Below are 20,448 nucleotides of genomic sequence, written 5' to 3'. Positions count from 1 at the left end.
TTTACTGATGAATTTAGTCACATGAACAGAACACTGTTGTGTTTTTGAAATTTCTTTCCTTATGTATATCATCCTGGTATACCTTGTTACTGAACTTGTTGGGTTAAGAAATCTTGTAAGGTGTACTATATATTTATGCTAAAGCGTGTTCTCCTTCATGGAGAGCACGTGTTGCGGTGGGGGCCACCAGGACACTCCAAAGTTGGGGGGCGGGCTAATTGATTGTTGGCCACTGATGCGATTGGGGCTTCCCTTGTTGTTGGGAAGACGTCAATGTTGCCATTTATTGATTGACAGCCAGAAATAGTAAAACTCCTTGCACGAGGCTAGGGCTTCCTCTTTTCGCCCGTGCATTGGATTGCCCGTCCCTCCCTCCCTAGAATAGGGTTGTTCGCTTCGACCTTGCTATGCCTGTCATGGGGTCGTCTGCTTTGGAGCAGAATTTTGGTAGGAATTTTGTCCACCTGGCTGATTGGCTGGGGCCATTTGGTTTTTGCCTACTGTGTAGCAAATCGTCAAAACTTGTAAGGTTCGCGGTTAGGCATTGGTTTATGGTTTGGTTGGTTGAGGGGCATGGATTGGCTGTGCCTGCCCCTCTAATGCTGCTGCTGCAAGGGATTCCGTTAAAGGAATTGGGAGCTAACTATTGCTTGTCCACTCTGTCAAGGGGGCTCGGGCCATAGCAATGAGCTCCTGGTTGCATTTGGGGTGAGGGCAGGTTCCCTGCTCCGCGTAACCCCCAAGTGTATTCCCCCATTCTGACTTTTGCATCGTGCGGAATGTCAGTCTGTCCCCCATGGTGGGGGCAGATAGTCGCAACCAATGCCTACGCAACCACTCACAAATTTGTATTTTAATAAAGTTGTGGCCAAAATTATGCCAAAAATCTTAAACAAAAATTTCTGTGTGATGTCTGAGTTATTGGGGTGGACCTGGGGACCTCGACACGCAACTGTCCTTTTTACATAAAAAGGTAAAGGACCCCTGACCATTAGGTCCAGTCGTGGCCGACTCTGGGGTTGCAGCGCTCATCTCGCTTTATTGGCCGAGGGAGCCAGCGTACAGCTTCCGGGTCATGTGGCCAGCATGACTAAGCCGCTTCTGGTGAACCAGAGCCGTTTACCTTCCCACCGGAGCGGTACCTATTTATCTACTTGCACTGGTGTGCTTTTGAACTGCTAGGTTGGCAGGAGCAGGGACCGAGCAACGGGAGCTCACCCCATTGTGGGGATTTGAACTGTGGACCTTCCGATCGGCAAGCCCAAGAGGCTCAGTGGTTTAGACCACAGCGCCACCCGTGTCCCCACACTTTTTACATACAGCTATAATAAAACTGACAGGGAGAAATTCTGGATTGCATAATGGGCACCTTAACAACTCATGGCCTCATCTCAGGGGATGCCAAACAACATCACTGAGTGTCAGCAAATGAATCCCTTCTGAACACCCCCAAAGCTGGCAGGAGCATCATTCCATTTATATCAGAGCAGCTGAGGAAGGTGGAAGCCAAAATGTTTTGCTATTTAAACTACATATGACAGTAAACATCTGCAATAAAGCAAAATAGATAATAATAGAGAGAGATTTAATTAAAAGAAAAACCCTCACATCACCCCCCAGTTCAGCCAGACACATATTGAGATTTTAAGGAAATACTAAAGGACACTTTGGCCAAGGAAGGAAAATGGAAGCTATTAAGTTGTGGGTGAACATATCAGACGGCACAGCGATTCTTCAAACAGCTCTTGTTTATTCCCAGGCCAGAACAGAACTGAACTGAAGGGTTCAGCCAGGCTGCTTATATAGAGCTCCAGTACAACGCAACTGTAACAACTTTCTGTAACTATCCAATCACTGAACATCACTTTCAATTCCTTATTTGCATATGTGGACCTGAGTGAAAACTATCTACAGTATCCCCCTGCTGGCCCAGGGTGAGAACTTCAGTACATAAGAGAAGCCTCTTTTGTGGCAGAAGAAAACCAATGAGAAACTGGAGGACAGGACAAGTTGGTTATCTGTGTTTGCTACTATCTCGCTTCTGACTCCAGCCCTGATGAATCCTTAGATAATCATACTATCATTAGCTTGAAAAATGTGCTGAAGGGAGTCCAACAGCTAGACATGCACCGTCCCCGACTCCTCGGGGATCCCAGCTCCTCAGCATGCTAAGCAGCATGCAGCTTGTAATGCATTGAGCAGCATTGTTTTCTTATAACACATAGTTTAAAATTAACATTTTATAATTTCCAAAGCAATGCACATTTATTACCTCAAATATAATGAACAACTATTCTGTATGGAAGGTCAGTGTTATTCTATTATATGTGCATCACTTTAGAGACTCCGGCTGAGAAAGGCCAGCTTGCCCAGGGCAAATGATTTTATAGACGATACTTCCTGGTCCAGAGCTCAGTCTCATGGGCACTATATTTCCATAGCTTCTTTACTGGATTCCTTTTCTGACTAGCAATGAGGCAGCCCTGGAAATGCAAGGCTTGCGCAGTTGTGTCAGTCAAATGCTTGACTCTGGTGCCCAGCGGTATACAGTGCAGTATCCGCAGGTAGTATCCAGGAAAAAACAGAGCTGGTCTTTCCTTGCCTGCTGCCTTCATGAAACAGAGAAAGTGCGGGACACGCTAATATCTCCTTGTGATAAGGAAAAAATCAAAAGCTTCTGCCCAGCACCGGCAAACAGTTTCAGGAACAGTTATAAGTCAGGGCAGCTTCATTCTATTTGCACATCTCTGGTACTTAGCATGTCTTTAAACCACACTGTCAGATTTTCATTAAAATTGACATATGTTAAACATAATCTATAATAACATATTGGATGGGAGGTTTCAAAATCCTTTCTAGCATCATGTCATGCTATCCCAGTGATGAAAATCCATGCCCACGCTGCTTTGAGGAAGCCAAGTGCAGCCAACCAGTTTCTGCAGGCTTCTGGGATAAATTAGTTGTGAATAATAATTCCTGTGCAATGTGCTGTGTGACAATCCTAATGTACAACTGCGCCATCTGGACTACAACAACAAACCCAGTTTGTCAACGATAAGGAAAGATGTACAGGGATCTGTACTGTCACTTGCCAGGCAGCACACCAATTGCTCTGGCAACTCCGAGGCTTCTAGGTGAGTCGACTTATAGATGTTGTAGACATGAAAGGAAAACAGGATTTCTCTCTGCATAATCAGAAACACCTGTGACTTCGGAAGTTATTCATGAATTGGGACGCTGCCTTACAGTGGCTTCCCACCCCAACAAGATAACCCAGGAGGGCACGTGAAGACTCCTACTGAAAAAATGCATTCATCAAAGCACTTTTTCTTCCCTCAGAATTCCTCAGATATTTTGCCTAAGCAAAAACTTTCACCAGGGAATGTTGCTTAACATAAAACACAGAGATAACCTTCCAGCCTAGAACAGCTTGGCTGTGGCTTCTTTTGCTCCCAGGCGTCCCCAAGTGCCGGCAGTTTGAAGTCCATGGCTCCCTTCATAGGACTTCCACCCCACCCACTCCCCAAACTCCTGGTGTCCTCCTAATAACCTGTTTTTAAAAGTGCAGATTGCACTGCAATTATTAAGGTGAAAACAAAAATGACAAAGTGCTGGTCTGAAAACAACCAATTCCTGCTATTCATATATTGGTAGGTGGGTGAGACTCCCCACCCCAGGCACTTGGAAAAAACAAGCCTTTCATAAATGGCCAGATCACATCAACTGCACAGCAGAACACAAACGTCATTTTATTCCTTGATGTATTGAAACCTGTAGAAACTGCCATATCCTAAGGAACAAAGCACATGGGGGCCTCCTTTCCCCCCTCAGAGCTAAAAAGTTCAGTGATAAAAACAGGTCAGCTAACTCATTCACAACACCAGAACAATCTTTGGAGAGGAATTATGCTTGACACAGATTTGTAGTTGAAAAAGGATTTGCCATGTTGCCATCTCCTCCCTCCCCACCCTATGTAGTTATAGGAGGGATGGTGCTACACGTCCGCAACTTGAGGTTCCACTGTATTTATTAATGGTGGCACCTTCTTCCTCAGGTGGCTGTGGTCTCTCCTTCCTTGGAGGTTTGCAAGCAGAGGCTGGATGGCCACCTGCCAGGGATGCTTGAGCTGAGATTCCTGTCTTGCAGGGGGGTGGACTAGATGGCCCTTGGGTGCATTCCAGCTCCACCATTCCAGGATTCTATTATTAACACTGATGTCTATTCTGCCTTGGCACTTTCTCAGTATTTATAATAAGCAAGAAGGAGAGATGTTTTAAACAGGGGTAATGACGATGGTATACAATTTTAAAATGTATTCCCTACTCTTATGTTAACAATGAAAATGTTAGTGAATAAATGAATGCTTTTATGAGGGGAAAACAGCACCTATTATAGCTCACACAGGAACCTGGCTCTCTCAGGGATGATCATATAATAGCTCCATTTCAATGGACTGCTCTTTCACAGCAGACTAGACCTCAAGTTGCAGAAAATCCACCGGGGGGGGGGGGCAAAATTGCTTCTTGTGCTAAAGATGTATACTGAACAAGGAAAGCAGATTCTAATCTTTTTCAAAAGCAGATACAGTGGTACCTTGGGTTACAGGAGCTTCAGGTTACAGACGCTTCAGGTTACACACTCCGCTAACCCAGAAATAGTATATTGGGTTAAGAACTTTGCTTCAGGATGAGAACAGAAATTGCGTGGCAGCAGCGGGAGGCCCCATTAGCTAAAGTGGTACCTCAGGTTAAGAATAGTTTCAGGTTAAGAATGGACCTCTGGAACGAATTAAGTTCTTAACCCGAAGTATCACTGTACTCTGTATTTTAATCTTGTATGCCCATACTAGCCAGTTCATCTGTTCATTTGGAGAAAAAGAGTAAGCCTCTAAGAATTGCTCATCTCTGTTGTTTGAGAGACTTCCAACTGTATGATTCACAGGAATCCCATCTCACCATCACACGCGCCCCTTAGGAGTTACTGCTAAAGAGAAGAGGTCTTCTGATGGTTGTTGAAACACACCAGAAGTTAAATGCAGAAAAACGGGCTGGGAGTTTTCAAAGCAACTTGCACCTGTCTCCTGCCACATTCATTTCACGCTGCCTCACCCACCACGTCACTCTAAACTTACCGATCAATAATGGCGCACATATCAATGCTGACATTGGCGAAACTTCCCAGCTTTCCTTGTTCTACTGCATGCAAATCCACCAGCTGATCATCGACATGAATAAGCTGCATGCAGCCTTGGAATGAGAGCTGAAGAAAACCTGTATATAAGTAAACAGACAAAATAAGGGTTGCTGTTATATTCAACAGAAAGTTCAGGAAAATCATTTGAATGTACAGCTCATAGGATACATTGTCATTCCTTTGCCAAAGCACATCTTGGTAAAAATCAAATGCTGGGGGGGGGGGGAGGTAATAAGGGGCTTTTCAAAAAAGAAATATGATAAAGTGTGGGCATTGTCTTTGTGGTGTAATTGCCTGTAACCACAAGCATGGCTTTTAACTCGAACTGCAAACAAGTCAGAAACCCAGTGATATCTATTAAAAATCTATTCTGGCAAATCACAATTTATTGTGTGAAACTCCACAGTGTTGCACCTTGCTGTAAACACAGGACCCACAGACGATGAGACATTTATTTATGTAATGGAACCCCTTGTGGTTTTATTACATAAAATAGAAAGTACTGCAAAAGAACAGCATGTTCCATGGCCTCTTGTCCACTAATCAATGTTTACTAACAACTAAAACACTTTGGTTTGGTGCACTCCAGGAAAAGAGGTGAAGAACCAGCTTCCCATGCTCTTATGGACTTGGACTGGAGACAGTGCTGGCTGATCTGAAGATGCGGCTCTGGCTCACTCCACCCCCCACCTTCCCTGCAGGTGCCCCACTGAAATGGGCCTGCAAAGGAGCACTCCCTAGTAGGAGGTTGCCACCCAACCCTAGAAAAATGGGATTGGCCCATTTTTGGACAAAAGTGCCCAACGTCCCTTTTGGACTTCAAACAGGATGCCTTGTCCCTCGTATTTGAGCTCAACTGGCCCCAAATGGTGGCTGCATCACTGTTGGTGTGGCTGAGGAGAAGCCCAGCCCAAGTGACAACGGAGAGAAAGGGGAAGGAGCAACCATCTCTCCCTCGCCCCCTCCTTCCTTCCCTCTCACTGGTGCTCCTTCTCAGCCAACGCCTGCCAGTCAAGCATGGCACACAGTTGACGCAACCTGGCCCCCTCCACCATCCCAACCTGACCTCTCCTCTGCCCTGCTCATCTCTTCTGACGCCAGCTTGGGGAGCCAGCCGTCTACCCCTGGCCCTGGCCTTCTAAGAGGGGGGAGGATTTGGTGTCATGAGAGTGTGTGTGCCCCCCAGTCCCAACCCCCAACCTGTCCTTGCTCCACCTATCCTGTATTTTGTCCTGCTTGACCAAAGGTGGCAACCCTACCTAGCAGAGACCCCCCCCCCGTCACTATTTGTCCTGGGGCATTCTTTGAGCGTTGGGTCTGGCCGGCTGAAGGCAGCCCCTTGTACAGTCTGGCTTCCCCAGCAGAAATGCTTCCCCATTCCAGAGCCCCTCCTTGCACATGCCAGGCTCCTAGGAAAGGATTCCAAATTACCCTTTGCTCTTCAATAGACATTTCCAACTCTAAATAATAAAAAGCTATACTAGATTTCCTCTGTATCAAAACAAATGAAATAAAACCCTCAATGATATATAATGTTCCCTGGATTTGCTATCCTTGAAAAAATATTTGGGGAAAGACAAATGACTTGCATGCAAAAAATAAAATACAGCCTAATAAATATATCATAATAGGAACAACTTTCATTTTAATCTAAAATGGCACTATAACTTGAGCACTCTGTGGTCCACACAACAGCTTTTATGAAGAGACTGGAAGCACTTGGTAATTGTTTGTTTACATCTCAAACACTCTTTGGGCTGAAGGTACTTCCTGTGGTTTGAGACTGCTCCTACTTGCCATTTTTATGTAATTTCTCATTTGAAAATTGCTTTCTAATTTTATTTCATTTGTTCTCTCAGTAAGTTGGATGCATACTTTACCATGCTTAGAGTAGGCCTATTGAAATCAGTGGCACAAATTAGGCAGGACTGTAACTGCTTTTCTACTTTTATGTGCATTTCCATATGATGAAAGCAGGGCAAGCAATTTGTCGGGGGGGGCACACAGTTACCCCCCCTTTCCCCCCACCCTCCCCACATCATCCATTGCAAGGTCCTTTAATGCCACGTGAAACTCAACACAGAAGGACAGAGGAGGAGGGGTAACTTTATGGGAGCGACAGGGGTGGCAGCTGGGAAAATGCAGGGAAGAAAAAAATGATCAAAGTCCCCCCCCCCCTTTTTTTTTAAGACTACATTTCTGGTGTTTTTCTCTCCAGGGAGAATTTATTTGCTTTGGAGTATGTGAACGTGCACTTGGAGAATAGTTGAGAGAGGGGAGAAACAAAGGGACTCCCTCTCCGCCAAGGGAACTGCAGAAATTGCCTTTACGGTTAGCTCAGATCTGGGCACCTGAAGGCGAGAGGCAGGGCCTGCTTCTCCCTTTCCTCTCCTAGGCAACTGGCAGCTGCCATTCGGGACCTTTGTGTTGGCCTGACAGTTCTGGAAGCATGGTCTGCTCCCATGGCAACCAGGGATACAAACAGCATCAGGCATAGAGCGGTGCTCCCCACTTGCCTCCCTGCTCCCACCGCAGCATGGCATCCGCCAAGGAGAAGACCGGCACAGACAGCAATGTCATCACACGCGAGCAGCTGCTGAAAGAGGAAGAGGTAGGACCTCGGGGCAGCCTAGGTGGCTTCTAGAATATGCACAGGAGAGCACTCCTCAACTTTCAGGCTGATATTGCAAATATGGAGGAGCCCAGAACATTGCTGCCAGTTAATGTTGTGGCAGTGAGTTCCACAGATTAATAAGTTCCATCTAAGTCCAAGGCTGAATGCTTCATGGGAAAACTGTAAAAACTTTCCTCTTTGGCCTTTCAATTCAGCTGTCAGGATTAAGCAGATTTTAATATAATTGTATATTTTGTCTCTATTGCAGATATTTTTAAAATAGTTATTAACTGCCCCGAGTTATTGGGAAATGCCAGGTTAGAAATTGAGCTAAGTTTGATGGTTAATGGATATTAGATGTGTCTAAAACGTGACTGGAATTTTTAAAATTACAAATAAAATGCCCCCCCCTTTAACAAACAATATTGAAACAACTTCATTTGAAATCCCCACAAATATGTCCAATCCTATGCATGTCAGCTCAAAAGTAACTTGTCCCAGTGAATTAAATGAAATTTACACCCATGCCAGTGTGTACTGGAATGTAGCCTTTCACTCTCAAAATGGATCCTGGATTTCGCTTCATCTAGAATTCAATAGCAACTCTGGGATGTCTGAAAGTTTCTCCTGAGAACATTCCTTCAACATTCTTCAAAATCGCTATAGAATTTTTGCCTGATCAAAACCTGATTTTCCTCACATTTGCCTTTGCCAACTTTTTTGTCAGCTGTGGGTGGCTACAGACCATGTGTGGCCTACACTTTATTTTCTTACATTTATATTTCACCTTCCCCCCCATCATTGTTCCCAAGCTGGCATAAATGTCTTTGCAGGATCTGTCCCATCCAGGCACCGATAAGAGCTGTTTATCTGTTTAGCACCAATATGACGATGGTCTCCTGTCAACGTCTAATGATGTGATAAGAGTAGCTAGTTAGCCAGTTGACTGACCCTGTGGAGAGACATATTGGACTACATTCCCACAAGCAATAGTGAATACAGGATAGTGAAGATCTAGGAAAATATTTCTCATCACATGAGGAGATTCTCCAGAGCACTGGCTCCCCCTGTGGTTGCATATCTCCTGCATTACGTTTGCAAATGCCGACAAAGAGCCAGCTGCCAGCATCCCTGGGGTGGCATGAAAAGGGGCTTCTGTTTCTCCCATTAGGAACAGGGTACAAACTCGAATATTTGCCAGGGGGCTGGCTGGGCTCTCAGCCCCAGGCGAAGTCTTTAGAGGGGAGCCACTGAAGCTCCCAGCTTGCGGGGGGCTTCCTCCGACCGCAGCCGGCTCCGGAGTCTAAAAGGGTCCTTGGGTGTCGTAGTCCTGTGCTGCTCAGCCTCAGCAGGGCTCAGTGGCGGGAGAGGCCAGCCAACCAGCCAAGTCTCAGGGGGGTCCTTGCCTGGAGGCAGAGTCCATATACAAGGTTCAGTCCAGTCCTAAGGGCAGGGGCATCTCAGTTCACGTAGTCGGACTATCCGGGGGTCAAGAAAGCCGAGAGTCCAAGGTAACGAGAAGCAAGAAGCACCAAGGTCTGGCCAGGCGAATATTGTTCGCAGCAACAGACTGAGGTTGCAAACCCTGCTTAAGAAAGCTGGAGCCAGCTGGCCCTCTGCCTTTGGCTCCTTCAGGCTGCTGCTCAGCAGGTGAAGCTGACTCCTGCCCCATGACATTCGGCACCAGAGTGTCTTTGGTAGTGTGGATCTTGAGCTGCTGAGCATCGGAGGGATGCTAATTTGCAAAGGGAAGCAGGAAAACCTGGAAACGATCCTCCTTCCCCTTTCCTCCTGTCTGTTTTTGGAACTGTGTGCAAAAGAGAAATCCTGGAGAAGTTGATCTCCAAGCAAAGTTGAAAAATTGAAGTTTTGTTGCTTTCTTCTTTTGTTTCCCTTAATGTCTCAGAGATCAATTAAAAGTGGTGAAGAGATCAGAACACCACCTCCTGTCCTTTTTTGGGGAACAGAAGCTTTTCTGCAGCCCATTGTGTAAACAATTTAAATGTCAAGTTCACAAGATAAGCACTTTGGAGTATTGCTTGCTTATGTGTGTTCTCTCTCTCTCTCTCTCTCTCTCTCTGTGTGTGTGTGTGTGTGTGTGTACTGAGTTGAATAGGATTCAAAATGCAGCAGTCTGATTGGTCCTAGAACAATGCAGCAGTCTGATTGGTCCTAGAACAATGCAGCAGTCTGATTGGTGCGCAGGAGCCACCCAATCATGCTCCAGGTGGAAGTGAATCCACATCCTGATTGGCCTACAGGAGAATCCCAGAATTAGCCAATCACGTGCAGCCCATTGTGTAAATAATGTATATAAAGCAGACATTCTGGGGGAACTTTCATTCCTCCTCACCACTATGAGCTGAATAAAGAGCATGAAATCCACTCTCGACTCTGAGTATATTTCAGTGTGTTTTGGCTCTAGAGGACAACATGCATGTTTACAGCATGTGAATACATAAAGAGGACACTGCTTCATACAATCAGCTACAAAAATGGAGTCCTCTTTATACTGGAAATAAAATACCTGCAATGAAAGAAATGTGATGCTGACATACAAAGCATTTTGTATTCATCCCTTCTTGTAATTTGGAAGGAAAATGTAGCTAATCCACTTTAAATTCTTTAATTGGAATGGGTCAGCAGCCGGCAATTTTTTAACAAACTTGTGGAGTTTTTTATTTCATTTTATTCTTTAGAGCCTGAAACTGGAAGCCTTACTACTCAGAAGTAAGTCCCACTGTCTTTGTGCCCTTTATGAACAAATGTGTTGACTTGTGTATGTATGTGTGTGTACGCAAATGCGCGTCTCTCTCTCTCTCTCTCTCTCTCTCTCTCTCTCTCTCTCTGTGTGTGTGTGTGTGTGTGTGTGTGTGAGAGAGAGAGAGAGAGAGAGAGAGAGAGAGAGAGACTAGGTCTTTGCCCTGAGTGACAGAAAGCCTAGTTTCAGCCCTGCTTTTGCTTTGCACTAACTATCTTTCATTGCATTTCAGATGTTAGCAAAAGCTCAAGCATATGCTAAATTGCTCCGAAGGTAAATGGATTTTGAAATCCTGTTTTCTAACTGTGGACTTTAGTGGCTAAAAGCCTTTTTTTCAGTAAAGAAACAATGACACAGGCTGCCTCCAGGGTGACAGAGCTTTTGACACCCAGCTGAAAATGCAGCTAGGCAAAAACTCACAAATTGATGATAAACACCAAAACCTTCCAGACCCAACAGCCTGATTAAAGCCAGTCTCTGTGCTGGGTCTGAAAGCCACATCAGATGTTGGCTGTGGCCGGCAGATAAGAGCCATTCCTTTGCTCTGGATGGCAAAGCACAACCAGCATCTGTGTGATTCCTATGGATGCTCCCTACATCGCATTTAGCTATGAACTAAAGGACACCCCCCCACACACATAATTATGTGTTTATGTGAAACATTTCTATACCACCCTTCATACTACAGAAGCTCACAATAATACAAATACATTTCTCCAAAAAACAACAGGTTAAAATACAACAAAACATAAACATCACGTTGAAGCCAAACCATTCTATTAAAATCTTTGTTCATTTCGTGCTCCACTTTCTGCATTTTGTCATATGGTTCATTCCTACAGTGGTTCCTGGTTTGAGGATTGCAGGAATAGGGCTCACACATTTACGCATGTTTATTTGCACATATGCTGGAGGGATGTATGTGGGGTTAGTCCCACCCCCTTTAAAAACCTCTGGCTGCATTAACACACAACACTAAGCCATGCACAAGGAGGCTGCACAAAGCCACAGGCTTGCAAACTTCTCCCTCTCACACCCCATCCTCCCTTTCAGCCAAGAGGAAGACTTCACCAAAGGTTCGTTTTTCATGATTCTTGCCATGTTGTTACAGTAGAACCAGGAATCATAGTTTCAAAGAAAAAAATCTGGTCAGCTCCAAAACATGCTTGCATGTTTCACTAACCATAGTTTGTTTTATACCACAAACCATGATCTGCACTTAGGGACGAGTCAGGAGTCAGGTGAAGAGGCCTTGCCTGCCCGTTTTTGGAAAGGAAGCAGCAGGGCTCCAGGATCGTGCCAGAGCATCACACCTCCTTCCCTAAGATGGGCAAATGCATCTCGGGCTGTGCGAGGAAGGCAGGATGCTCTGACAGGGTCCAAGAGTCCTCTCCCCCCCTCCCCCAAGGGTGGTGGTACGTACTGTTGCATACCGCCAGAAGAAAAGCCCTGCTTAAAATGCAGTACTGCATTTAATGTAACATGTAGGCTGGCCCTCAAAAAGAAGTTTGGAAATGTCTTCATTCTGCAATTAATACAACAGCAATGACTGGTTTGTGCTGCTCACACAACTTGTCCTGCCTCTGCTTCTGCAGCTGGGAGCGCGGCAAGGCGATGGCCCTGGAGCTGGCAAAACAAGAAGACAGGTGTCTGGAAAGGGCCAGAAAGAGGGAGCAGGCAGAAGTGAAAGAGGAGCTGTACCATGCTAATAAACAACTGAAGATGGTAAAGTTTGAAGACAACTCCCCCCCCCCTTTCAGTTTTTAGGCAGGTGCAGCAAGGAGGAAATCCTCTCAGTCCAAACAAGAGGACTGCTTGTTTTCTGAGGCTTGATTCCTACTTTTCATGGGGAGAAAACAACCTTCAGACATGTACAATTGCATTTGAGAAATAATGTCAGCAATATAGTGAAGGCCTTGCTCATACCATAAGGGCATCAGGTGAACGCTTGGAAGAGAGGAATGGTTTGCATTTCACTGGTAACTTGCTTTCAGAACACGGACATGATGTAGTAATTAAATCTCTAGTCCCCGCACAATCCAAGTTACAAGGCAAAATGTGCAGGTGCTATCCTGCTCATTAGTTTTGTGAACACTCCTTTCAGTGTTTGTTTCTTCGTAACAATGCCAGCAGAAGCTCCTCACTTGCATGCTAGATATGTCCTTATACAGTACACAACACTATTGTCTCATATAAAATGGAACTGATTTGTAGAAAAGACTTTATGACCTGAAAAAAGAGACAATGCCCTTACTTTTGTAAACTAAGATATTTTTTAATAAAAATTATTTATTTAAAACCCCCACAAATAAATAAAGGTGACTGAGAGGCATTCAGAGGGGAAGGAAAATCTCCCTCCTCTGAAGGGAAATGGAATATTAGAAAGTGAGGTAAAAGGTCAATATTTATTATTATCTCAATGAATGAATAAATAAACAGGGAATGGAAAGGAAGGAGTTAAGGGAAGAAAGTTGTTGCAAGAGGAAGAATGAATGTAAAAGGGCCGTGGAAGTCTCCTCTACATCAGGTCACCCAGATTGTACCTGATGCAAATGGAGCCAACCTCAGCTCCTTGGATGGAGCTCATAATTGGTATCCATAGTAAAGGTAGAGGCACCCCTGACCATTAAGTCCAGTCGCGGACGACTCTGGGGTTGTGGCGCTCATCTCGCTTTATTGGCCGAGGGATCCGGCGTACAGCTTCCGGGTCATGTGGCCAGCATGACTAAGCCGTTTCTGGCGAACCAGAGCAGCGCACGAAAACGCCGTTTACCTTCCCGCCGGAGTGGTACCTGTTTATCTACTTGCACTTTGACGTGCTTTCAAACTGATAGGTGGGCAGGAGCAGGGACCGAGCAACAGGAGCTCACCCCATCAAGGGGATTTGAACTGCCAACCTTCCGATCAGCAAGTCCTAGGTTCTGTGGTTTAGACCACAGCGCCACCCGCACCCCAGCATCCATAGTAGCAAGCAGTAATACTGAGCGCAGCCCTTGTTGAAATAGAAAAGAAACAGCAAAGGAGTTGTTGTTAATATTTTTTCCATGTCCTGCAGGTTCGGCGAGCAGCTTTACGTCATCGCCTAAGTTTTGAGCATCTGCAGTACCAACTGGAATTGAACCACTTGGGCAAGTCATTCTTCACAGAGCGGCTGTGAGCACTTATCTCAGACAGTCCAGACCATTATATGCTGATGCTTTTTCATATTGTAGAGAGATTCTTCTTTCAATGTTTAAGAATCAAATGCAAGCAGTGAAAGGAAAGATTAAACAGTTTTTGTTACACTGGAAGTTGCACATTTTGTTTCTGATAGAGGGCAACTCAACTATACATCAGAGTGGACTCTGCTCTAAGCACAAACAATGCAATGTGTGAATTTGCTTGCCCGTTCTGTGTGTTTGAAAATGAGCAGCACTTTTAGGTTCACTTATAAATCCTCACCACAACTTCTAATTGACAATAAAGAATAGAATCTATGTTACAATCAAAGTTTTTCCCCTTTGTCTGACACAGGAAAAGGAAAAGGCAAGATGCAAAATAATTTCACAATTTGCAGTAATTTATTAAAAAACAAACACTAATTGTTGTTTCATTGAAAATTGGTAATGATTAATTGCAGGATGTTTTAAACCATCCAGAAAATGCAAATTCTACGTATTGTGATTATTGCAGGTATTATGGTGCCAATAAATTAGAATTAGTGCTTTGCAGGCAGTCTTGAAGGGTCAGATTCTGTTCCTTCATTCAGTACCAGACTGTATGGGAAAATATTAGAAACAGCATAGCATGTTTTATGCTGTTCTATATGGTGTGGTTGTAAAGCTCAGATAAGACTACTTTTCACCCTGAAGCAAGGTGAATTCTTTATACCTTGGCATTTTCTATTTCAACCTTAAATGTACAGTGGTACCTTGGGTTACAGATGCTTCAGGTTACAGACTCCGCTAACCCAGAAATAGTACCTCAGGTTAAGAACTTTGCTTCAGGATGAGAACAGAAATTGCACGGCGCCAGCGGAAGGCCCCATTAGCTAAAGTGGTGCTTCAGGTTAAGGACAGTTTCAGGTTAAGAACAGACCTCCAGAATGAATTAAGTTCTTAACCCTAATTTACATGGCTTCACTCCATTTCTGGGCAGTGTCAATACTTGTAAAGATGCCCCACCTTTCCTCCAAGGAACTTGGTAGCTCCTTTTTATCTTCACAACAACCCTGTGAAGTAGGTTAGGCTGAGATATAGTGACTGGCCCAAGATCACCCAGTTGGCCTCATGGCTGAGTGGGGACTTTGAACCCTGGTCTCTCCCAGGTCCTACTAACACTCTAACCACAAGAGGGACCTGTGGTCTAAAGCTATACCAGGCCAACCCATAACTGTCTAGCCGGCCTGCATAACCCGGTCATGACGAAGTTTGCCAGGCTTGTGCATGTGCTCCTGGCTCTGTTCCTTCAACCCCTTCCATCTAATGTTTTCCACACAGAGAAAGAGGACAGATTATCCACACACACACACACACACACACACACACGATCTGCCCTGTTTATCCGAGTTCTTCGCCTGGGTGGAAAAAGCAAATAAGAATGAAAATTATTTAATTGGCTCCAATAATTGCTTGCAATTCCTTTGCCATTTTCGGCAGATGTAATAGAAGATAACACAGCAGAAAGCCAGATAATGATTAAATTGCAGCGTATGTTTACAGTCTGCATTCTGCGTAATAGATTCTACGGAAGGCTTTCTCTTTCATAACAAAGGATCCAAGATAATGCTTGTCATATTTTCAAAATAGCAGGGCCTCCCTTCACAGCCTCACGTCCCCCATATGGGACTATAAAAGGCAATTTTGCTCAGAAGAGCTCTGAAAGTGGAGCATGAACTAGCACAAGTCAGAGGTGCCATAGGCAGCACAAGTCAGAGGTGCCATAGGCAGGAAAACATTATTGTCCACTGCGGACAGTGATTACTCTTGCCCAACAGCTGAGCTTCTCTGCTGTGTGTCTGCATAGCAAATCTAAACTTCAGGAAATGTCATCCATCCAAACCAGGCTTGTGGGCCAGCCAGAACCCGTGGCCAACATCATACACTTAGATTTCAGACAGAGATGACAAGGAGTTTTGGAAACGAAGGGGACAAACATCTCTGAGCCATTATGAGCTCAGAAATACTTAGAACATTTTGAATGATATGGGAGCGGTTCTTGATTGCTATGCCCAGATAATTATAGCATTTCAACCTTTTTCTTCTTCTTTGAAGCCTGCCTGGAGAACCAGGAGCCAAGAAAGGTTAGCATCCATAGGAATTGTGCGGGGAAATTGTTGTCAAAACACCACCCACATTTTAAAAACCACTCATCCCTCTTTACTTCCTCATCAAAACCATTCAGGACACAAATACTGTGCAGTCTATCAAAGGGAGGGGGGATATTATGTTGTCTCCAATTCCTAAATGCCAGATAATGTTTCAAGTATCTGAACAAGCAGCAGTTCTTAAAAGTGTACATGCCTTGTCTGCTTCCCTGATTTGTTCACAGAATTCATTGGCTTTACTGGGAAATCAAAAGGAGTTTTCACTTCACTTTGAATTTTGCTTGATGTGTTTCCCACCGTTGCTTTATTTAAATATAACCAGTTGAACAGCTATTTTAGGAAAGGAAGCATTATTTGCATTATATGGCAAATTATTTTAGCCTTTGGAACTGCTGTGATCATTGATGTTCTAGCTCTTAAAATTTCATCTGGCTTCTGCATTTGTTAAAAAGTACACACAGAATGACAGCTAAACTGATGGGTGAGGGCCAGGTAAAGTTGCCAGACAGCAATTCAGGGGAGGAATCTCTATTTTTAAAGGACTCTACAGTCTGCTTTGGAAGTGCATGCTCCATACCCTCCAAAATAGGGACATTTCTCACTCCCTACCCTGACTTTCCTTGACCCCGATGTCATTCAAAATATATGAACAAGCCACTTCAAAATGATGTATATATCATACAACACATCTCACAAAATATACAAGTAACCACAAGTTGTTATATGTATCTGAGTCAAACAGAGAATCAAACAAATCAATGAATAGCGAGGAATGCCAAAGGAAGACGTCTCTCCGAAGTCTCAAAAGGACAGTATATCTGGAATAGTTCAACTGTTTCGGAATAAAGTCTTCATTGGCTAGAAATGGAATATAAGGCACTCCAAGCAATGAATGACAACAAAACTGAGCAACCTGCATATAAGTTATACAGTAGAACAAAATATATAAAGAGGTACATACCGAATAATTATCAATGAAATATTCATACTAGTGGATCAGGGCTCACTGGATAGTGTAGCTGCTGATGCTTACAACACAAATGCATAGGACATATAAAGTTGACCACAGGTGTCTCAAATAACAATTATTGCAGACAATGTAAAGAAACTTAAAGGAACAGTACGTCAATGCTACCCATAAAGTGACAGACTTAAAATAGAACCGATTTGGATCACACATCAGCATTTGGATACAGATTTATTATTTACAGTACTATGGGTAAACCAGAAGAAGCGTGGGGTTGGGCAAGATTTTGAACGGTTATTGCGTCAACAAGAAACCCATTTAATTTATTTGTTTAAATCCACATATCTGGAGGGATTGAATTCAGAATTCGACTTCAATGGTTTTATTTAAAATCTGTTTTATGTAAAATCTGTTGTATTCTATTTCAAAACCATCCAAATCTGTTCTATTTTAAGTCTGTCACTTTAAGTGTCATCTTTGCATTGTGATGCCAGAATTGCTGTAATGTTCCTTTAAGTTTGGCGCTGGCTTCTGAGGCCAGAGGCAGGGCACCAGCTTGGCGGCTTCCCTCCACCGCATGGATGAGCCAGGCCTGCTGAGCACCAATCCAGGAGAAGTAGAATGGGGCAAAGGGCAACCCCCGTTCAGATCAGCTCCATACTCTGAGGAATTCAGTGTCCTGCACTGACACAAATTTGTTTGGCCCAGCGGTACATGATGTCACTAGATTGTCTTTGCTCAGATCAGCACAATCCAATGATGGACATGCACACCATCTAGATGTGATTATCTCAGTGCCTTCAGAAGCGATGGGCCCTCTTTGCTGGAGAGATTTCAGCTGAGGCTGGACAAGCACCGGTCAGGGATGCTGTAGTTGGATCTTGCCTTGAGCACTGAGGTGAACCAGATAATTTCCAATGCCCCTTCCAGTTAGGAAAGTAGCACAACACAATACAACAAAATTATGTGCTGGGTAGACAGAACCTATGAAAGAGCACAGAATGTCTGTGTGTCAGAGTTTCCAGATTTACCACGTTATAGATGTGGCCGACGGAGACTTGAGATAGGCTTTTAAGTACTGTAATAATTTCCAAAAGTAATTCAATGATGTATGTATAAGGGGCAGTGTGAGCTGAATGGCTAATGTGCACATTCCCCACATAACCTGTCCATGAAGAGAGAGCTGCTCTTTTTCTGGCTGACATACATCCTCTCGAAGAGGCCTTGAGGAATGTGCGTCTCTCAACAGGATTTTGTACATTCTCTGGGCAGTATGCATAATCTCAGACAGGCTCTGGGGAATGTATATATCTCAGTTGCACTTCATAAATTCTTAGCCAATATGCATACTATCCGACTGACTCCATAGGACTGAAGCCTATGGATTGCAGGACTGAAACACATAGAATCATAGAACCATAGAATCATAGAGTTGGAAGAGACCACAAGGGCCATCGAGTCCAACCCCCTGCCAAGCAGGAAACACCATCAGAGCACTCCTGACATATGGTTGTCAAGCCTCTGCTTAAAGACCTCCAAAGAAGGAGACTCCACCACACTCCTTGGCAGCAAATTCCACTGTCAAACAGCTCTTACTGTCAGGAAGTTCTTCCTAATGTTTAGGTGGAATCTTCTTTCTTATAGTTTGGAACCATTGCTCCGTGTCCGCTTCTCTGGAGCAGCAGAAAACAACCTTTCTCCCTCCTCTATGTGACATCCTTTTATATATTTGAACATGGCTATCATATCACCCCTTAACCTCCTCTTCTCCAGGCTAAACATGCCCAGCTCCCTTAGCCGTTCCTCATAAGGCATTGTTTCCAAGCCTTTGACCATTTTGGTTGCCCTCCTCTGGACACGTTCCAGTTTGTCAGTGTCCTTCTTGAACTGTGGTGCCCAGAACTGGACACAGTACTCCAGGTGAGGTCTGACCAGAGCAGAATACAGTGGCACTATTACTTCCCTTGATCTAGATGCTATACTCCTATTGATGCAGCCCAGAATTGCATTGGCTTTTTTGATTGCAGCTACTCTCTGAAGGGCCAAACTGCATCTCAAAATCTGCATTAAGCCCACAACTTCTGCCAGAATGCAAAGCATCCTTTAGCTTTAATTAAAACCTTTCTTTATAATGAGCTTAGCTCAGCCAAATGGCTAGGTAAATTCCTTATTAAATTTAAGCAACAATTAAGCATATCTGCCATACTTTCTATTCTATAATTGTATGAAACGCAAGTGCATATTTCTTTCCTTTTCATTGTTTTATTTTCCTTGAATAAGCATGCTATTGGGATGGGCTGCAGGCTAGGTTCTTTGTTTTAATTGTACCTTGTTACACTTGAATACAATCATTTTTATTGCTTGCCGCAGATGTTTCTCAAATTAGCACAGGACATTGAACCCACTATCTTTTGCAGAAGGAAATTGTTCACTTCTGCTTATTAACCCAAATTAGTTTTGAATGTCACTATATGGTAATACTCAGTCTGATAGTCACATGCATATATATAAGTTGTCCTTTCTTTGGGGTAGCTTCTCTGCTTAATTCACCCAGGAAGATTCTCCTCATGTGCGGATGATATTGCTAATTCCCTCTCCCCACACCTTCCAAATTGTGACTTCGCTGGACATCAGTCTCAGCTGTTTGGGTTTACTTTTAAGTTGATTCTTCCTCCTACTCCTTTCAACTCCTAGGTTAACTATCTATGAAGAAAAGAGTCAAACAGATCTAAATGAACAGGGGAGAAAAATGTCCAACATTTCTGGCTTCCATGTATGCTAGCCTTAGCATCCCCTCCAGCTTTCTCATACCCTCCAACATTTCTCAGATGAAAATAGGTACATTTTAATCTGAGGAATGTTGGAGGTTATGTGTATCCAGTGTCAACTCCACATGGAGTAATTCCATTAAAATTAATGGACATGACTAATTTATGCCCAATGGAACTACTGTGAGTATAATTAGTTGGACACAATCACTTGTCTTTAAGGAATCACAATATTATTTGTTCTCTTTTCCTCCAGACGAGTTATGTTGCTCTGAGATTTCCCCCTACAATAATTAGAAGATGGTTCTGAAACAGATAAATGTAGGCTGCTCCCAGACTTTCCATTTTGCTGGTGGGATTCAATCACATACTGACAAATTCAAGTTGCACAGTTAAAGTTTGCATAACAAACAAAAAGTTGGGGGCATCCCTTCTATTCTTTCATCCATCATTTATAAAGATGTTGTAGAACACAGGGTCCACAGCATTCCCCTGAACCATTGAGCTTGTAACACTGTCAGCGAAGCTCAGATGCTGACAGGAGGAGAAGAAGCAGGCACAGGGAGAGGACAGTTAACAGCAGAAAGCAGAGAGGAGGGGGAGAGCAGCTGTAATCTGAGCTCTGACCAAGGGGACAGACAGATGTGTGAAAACTATGATATTGGGCAAGATGTTGGAATGCAGGAAATACGCTCTGCCAAATGTCGTAGGATTTCAAAAGTGGCAGAGACTTGCAAAAGATACCGGAAGAGAAGGTGGGGGCTTCTGCGCTGGGGAAGGGGGAGGAGCTCAGTCCGGGCAACTCCATCTTCTGGGGATGACGATGAGTAGAGAAGCTCC

General features: G+C 44.0%; 2 protein-coding genes across 2 annotated transcripts in view; one reads left to right on the top strand and one right to left on the bottom strand.

Moving 5' to 3' along the window:
* The window catches only part of CNTNAP2 (contactin associated protein 2), a 1,010,375-nt gene that overhangs the window by 330,994 nt on the left and 658,933 nt on the right, over positions 1-20,448 (bottom strand). The window contains exon 10 of the mRNA XM_081881791.1: positions 5,132-5,270. Coding sequence (XP_081737917.1) covers positions 5,132-5,270 — 139 coding nt within the window. The remainder of the gene's footprint in view (positions 1-5,131; positions 5,271-20,448) is intronic.
* CFAP141 (cilia and flagella associated protein 141) lies at positions 7,691-13,849 on the top strand. The gene is made up of 4 exons (XM_081881812.1): positions 7,691-7,804; positions 10,801-10,841; positions 12,164-12,293; positions 13,624-13,849. Exons 1-4 carry the CDS (start codon positions 7,730-7,732, stop codon positions 13,723-13,725), a joined length of 348 nt encoding a protein of 115 aa, XP_081737938.1. The 5' UTR covers positions 7,691-7,729; the 3' UTR covers positions 13,726-13,849.

The sequence above is a fragment of the Podarcis erhardii genome (assembly GCF_964252035.2).
Source record: "Podarcis erhardii genome assembly, chromosome: 12".
In the NCBI taxonomy this organism is placed as follows: Eukaryota; Metazoa; Chordata; class Lepidosauria; order Squamata; family Lacertidae; genus Podarcis; species Podarcis erhardii.
Note: the sequence above shows the minus strand (reverse complement) of the source record. Positions and strands in the feature narration are given on the sequence as shown.

Excerpts from the sequence above, each read along its gene's own strand:
- CFAP141 (XM_081881812.1), top strand. The coding sequence starts at position 7,730 with ATGGCATCCGCCAAGGAGAAGACCGGCACAGACAGCAATGTCATCACA. Across the intron at positions 10,842-12,163 it reads TATGCTAAATTGCTCCGAAG|CTGGGAGCGCGGCAAGGCGA; the intron begins GTAAATGGATTT and ends CTGCTTCTGCAG. Across the intron at positions 12,294-13,623 it reads CTAATAAACAACTGAAGATG|GTTCGGCGAGCAGCTTTACG; the intron begins GTAAAGTTTGAA and ends CATGTCCTGCAG.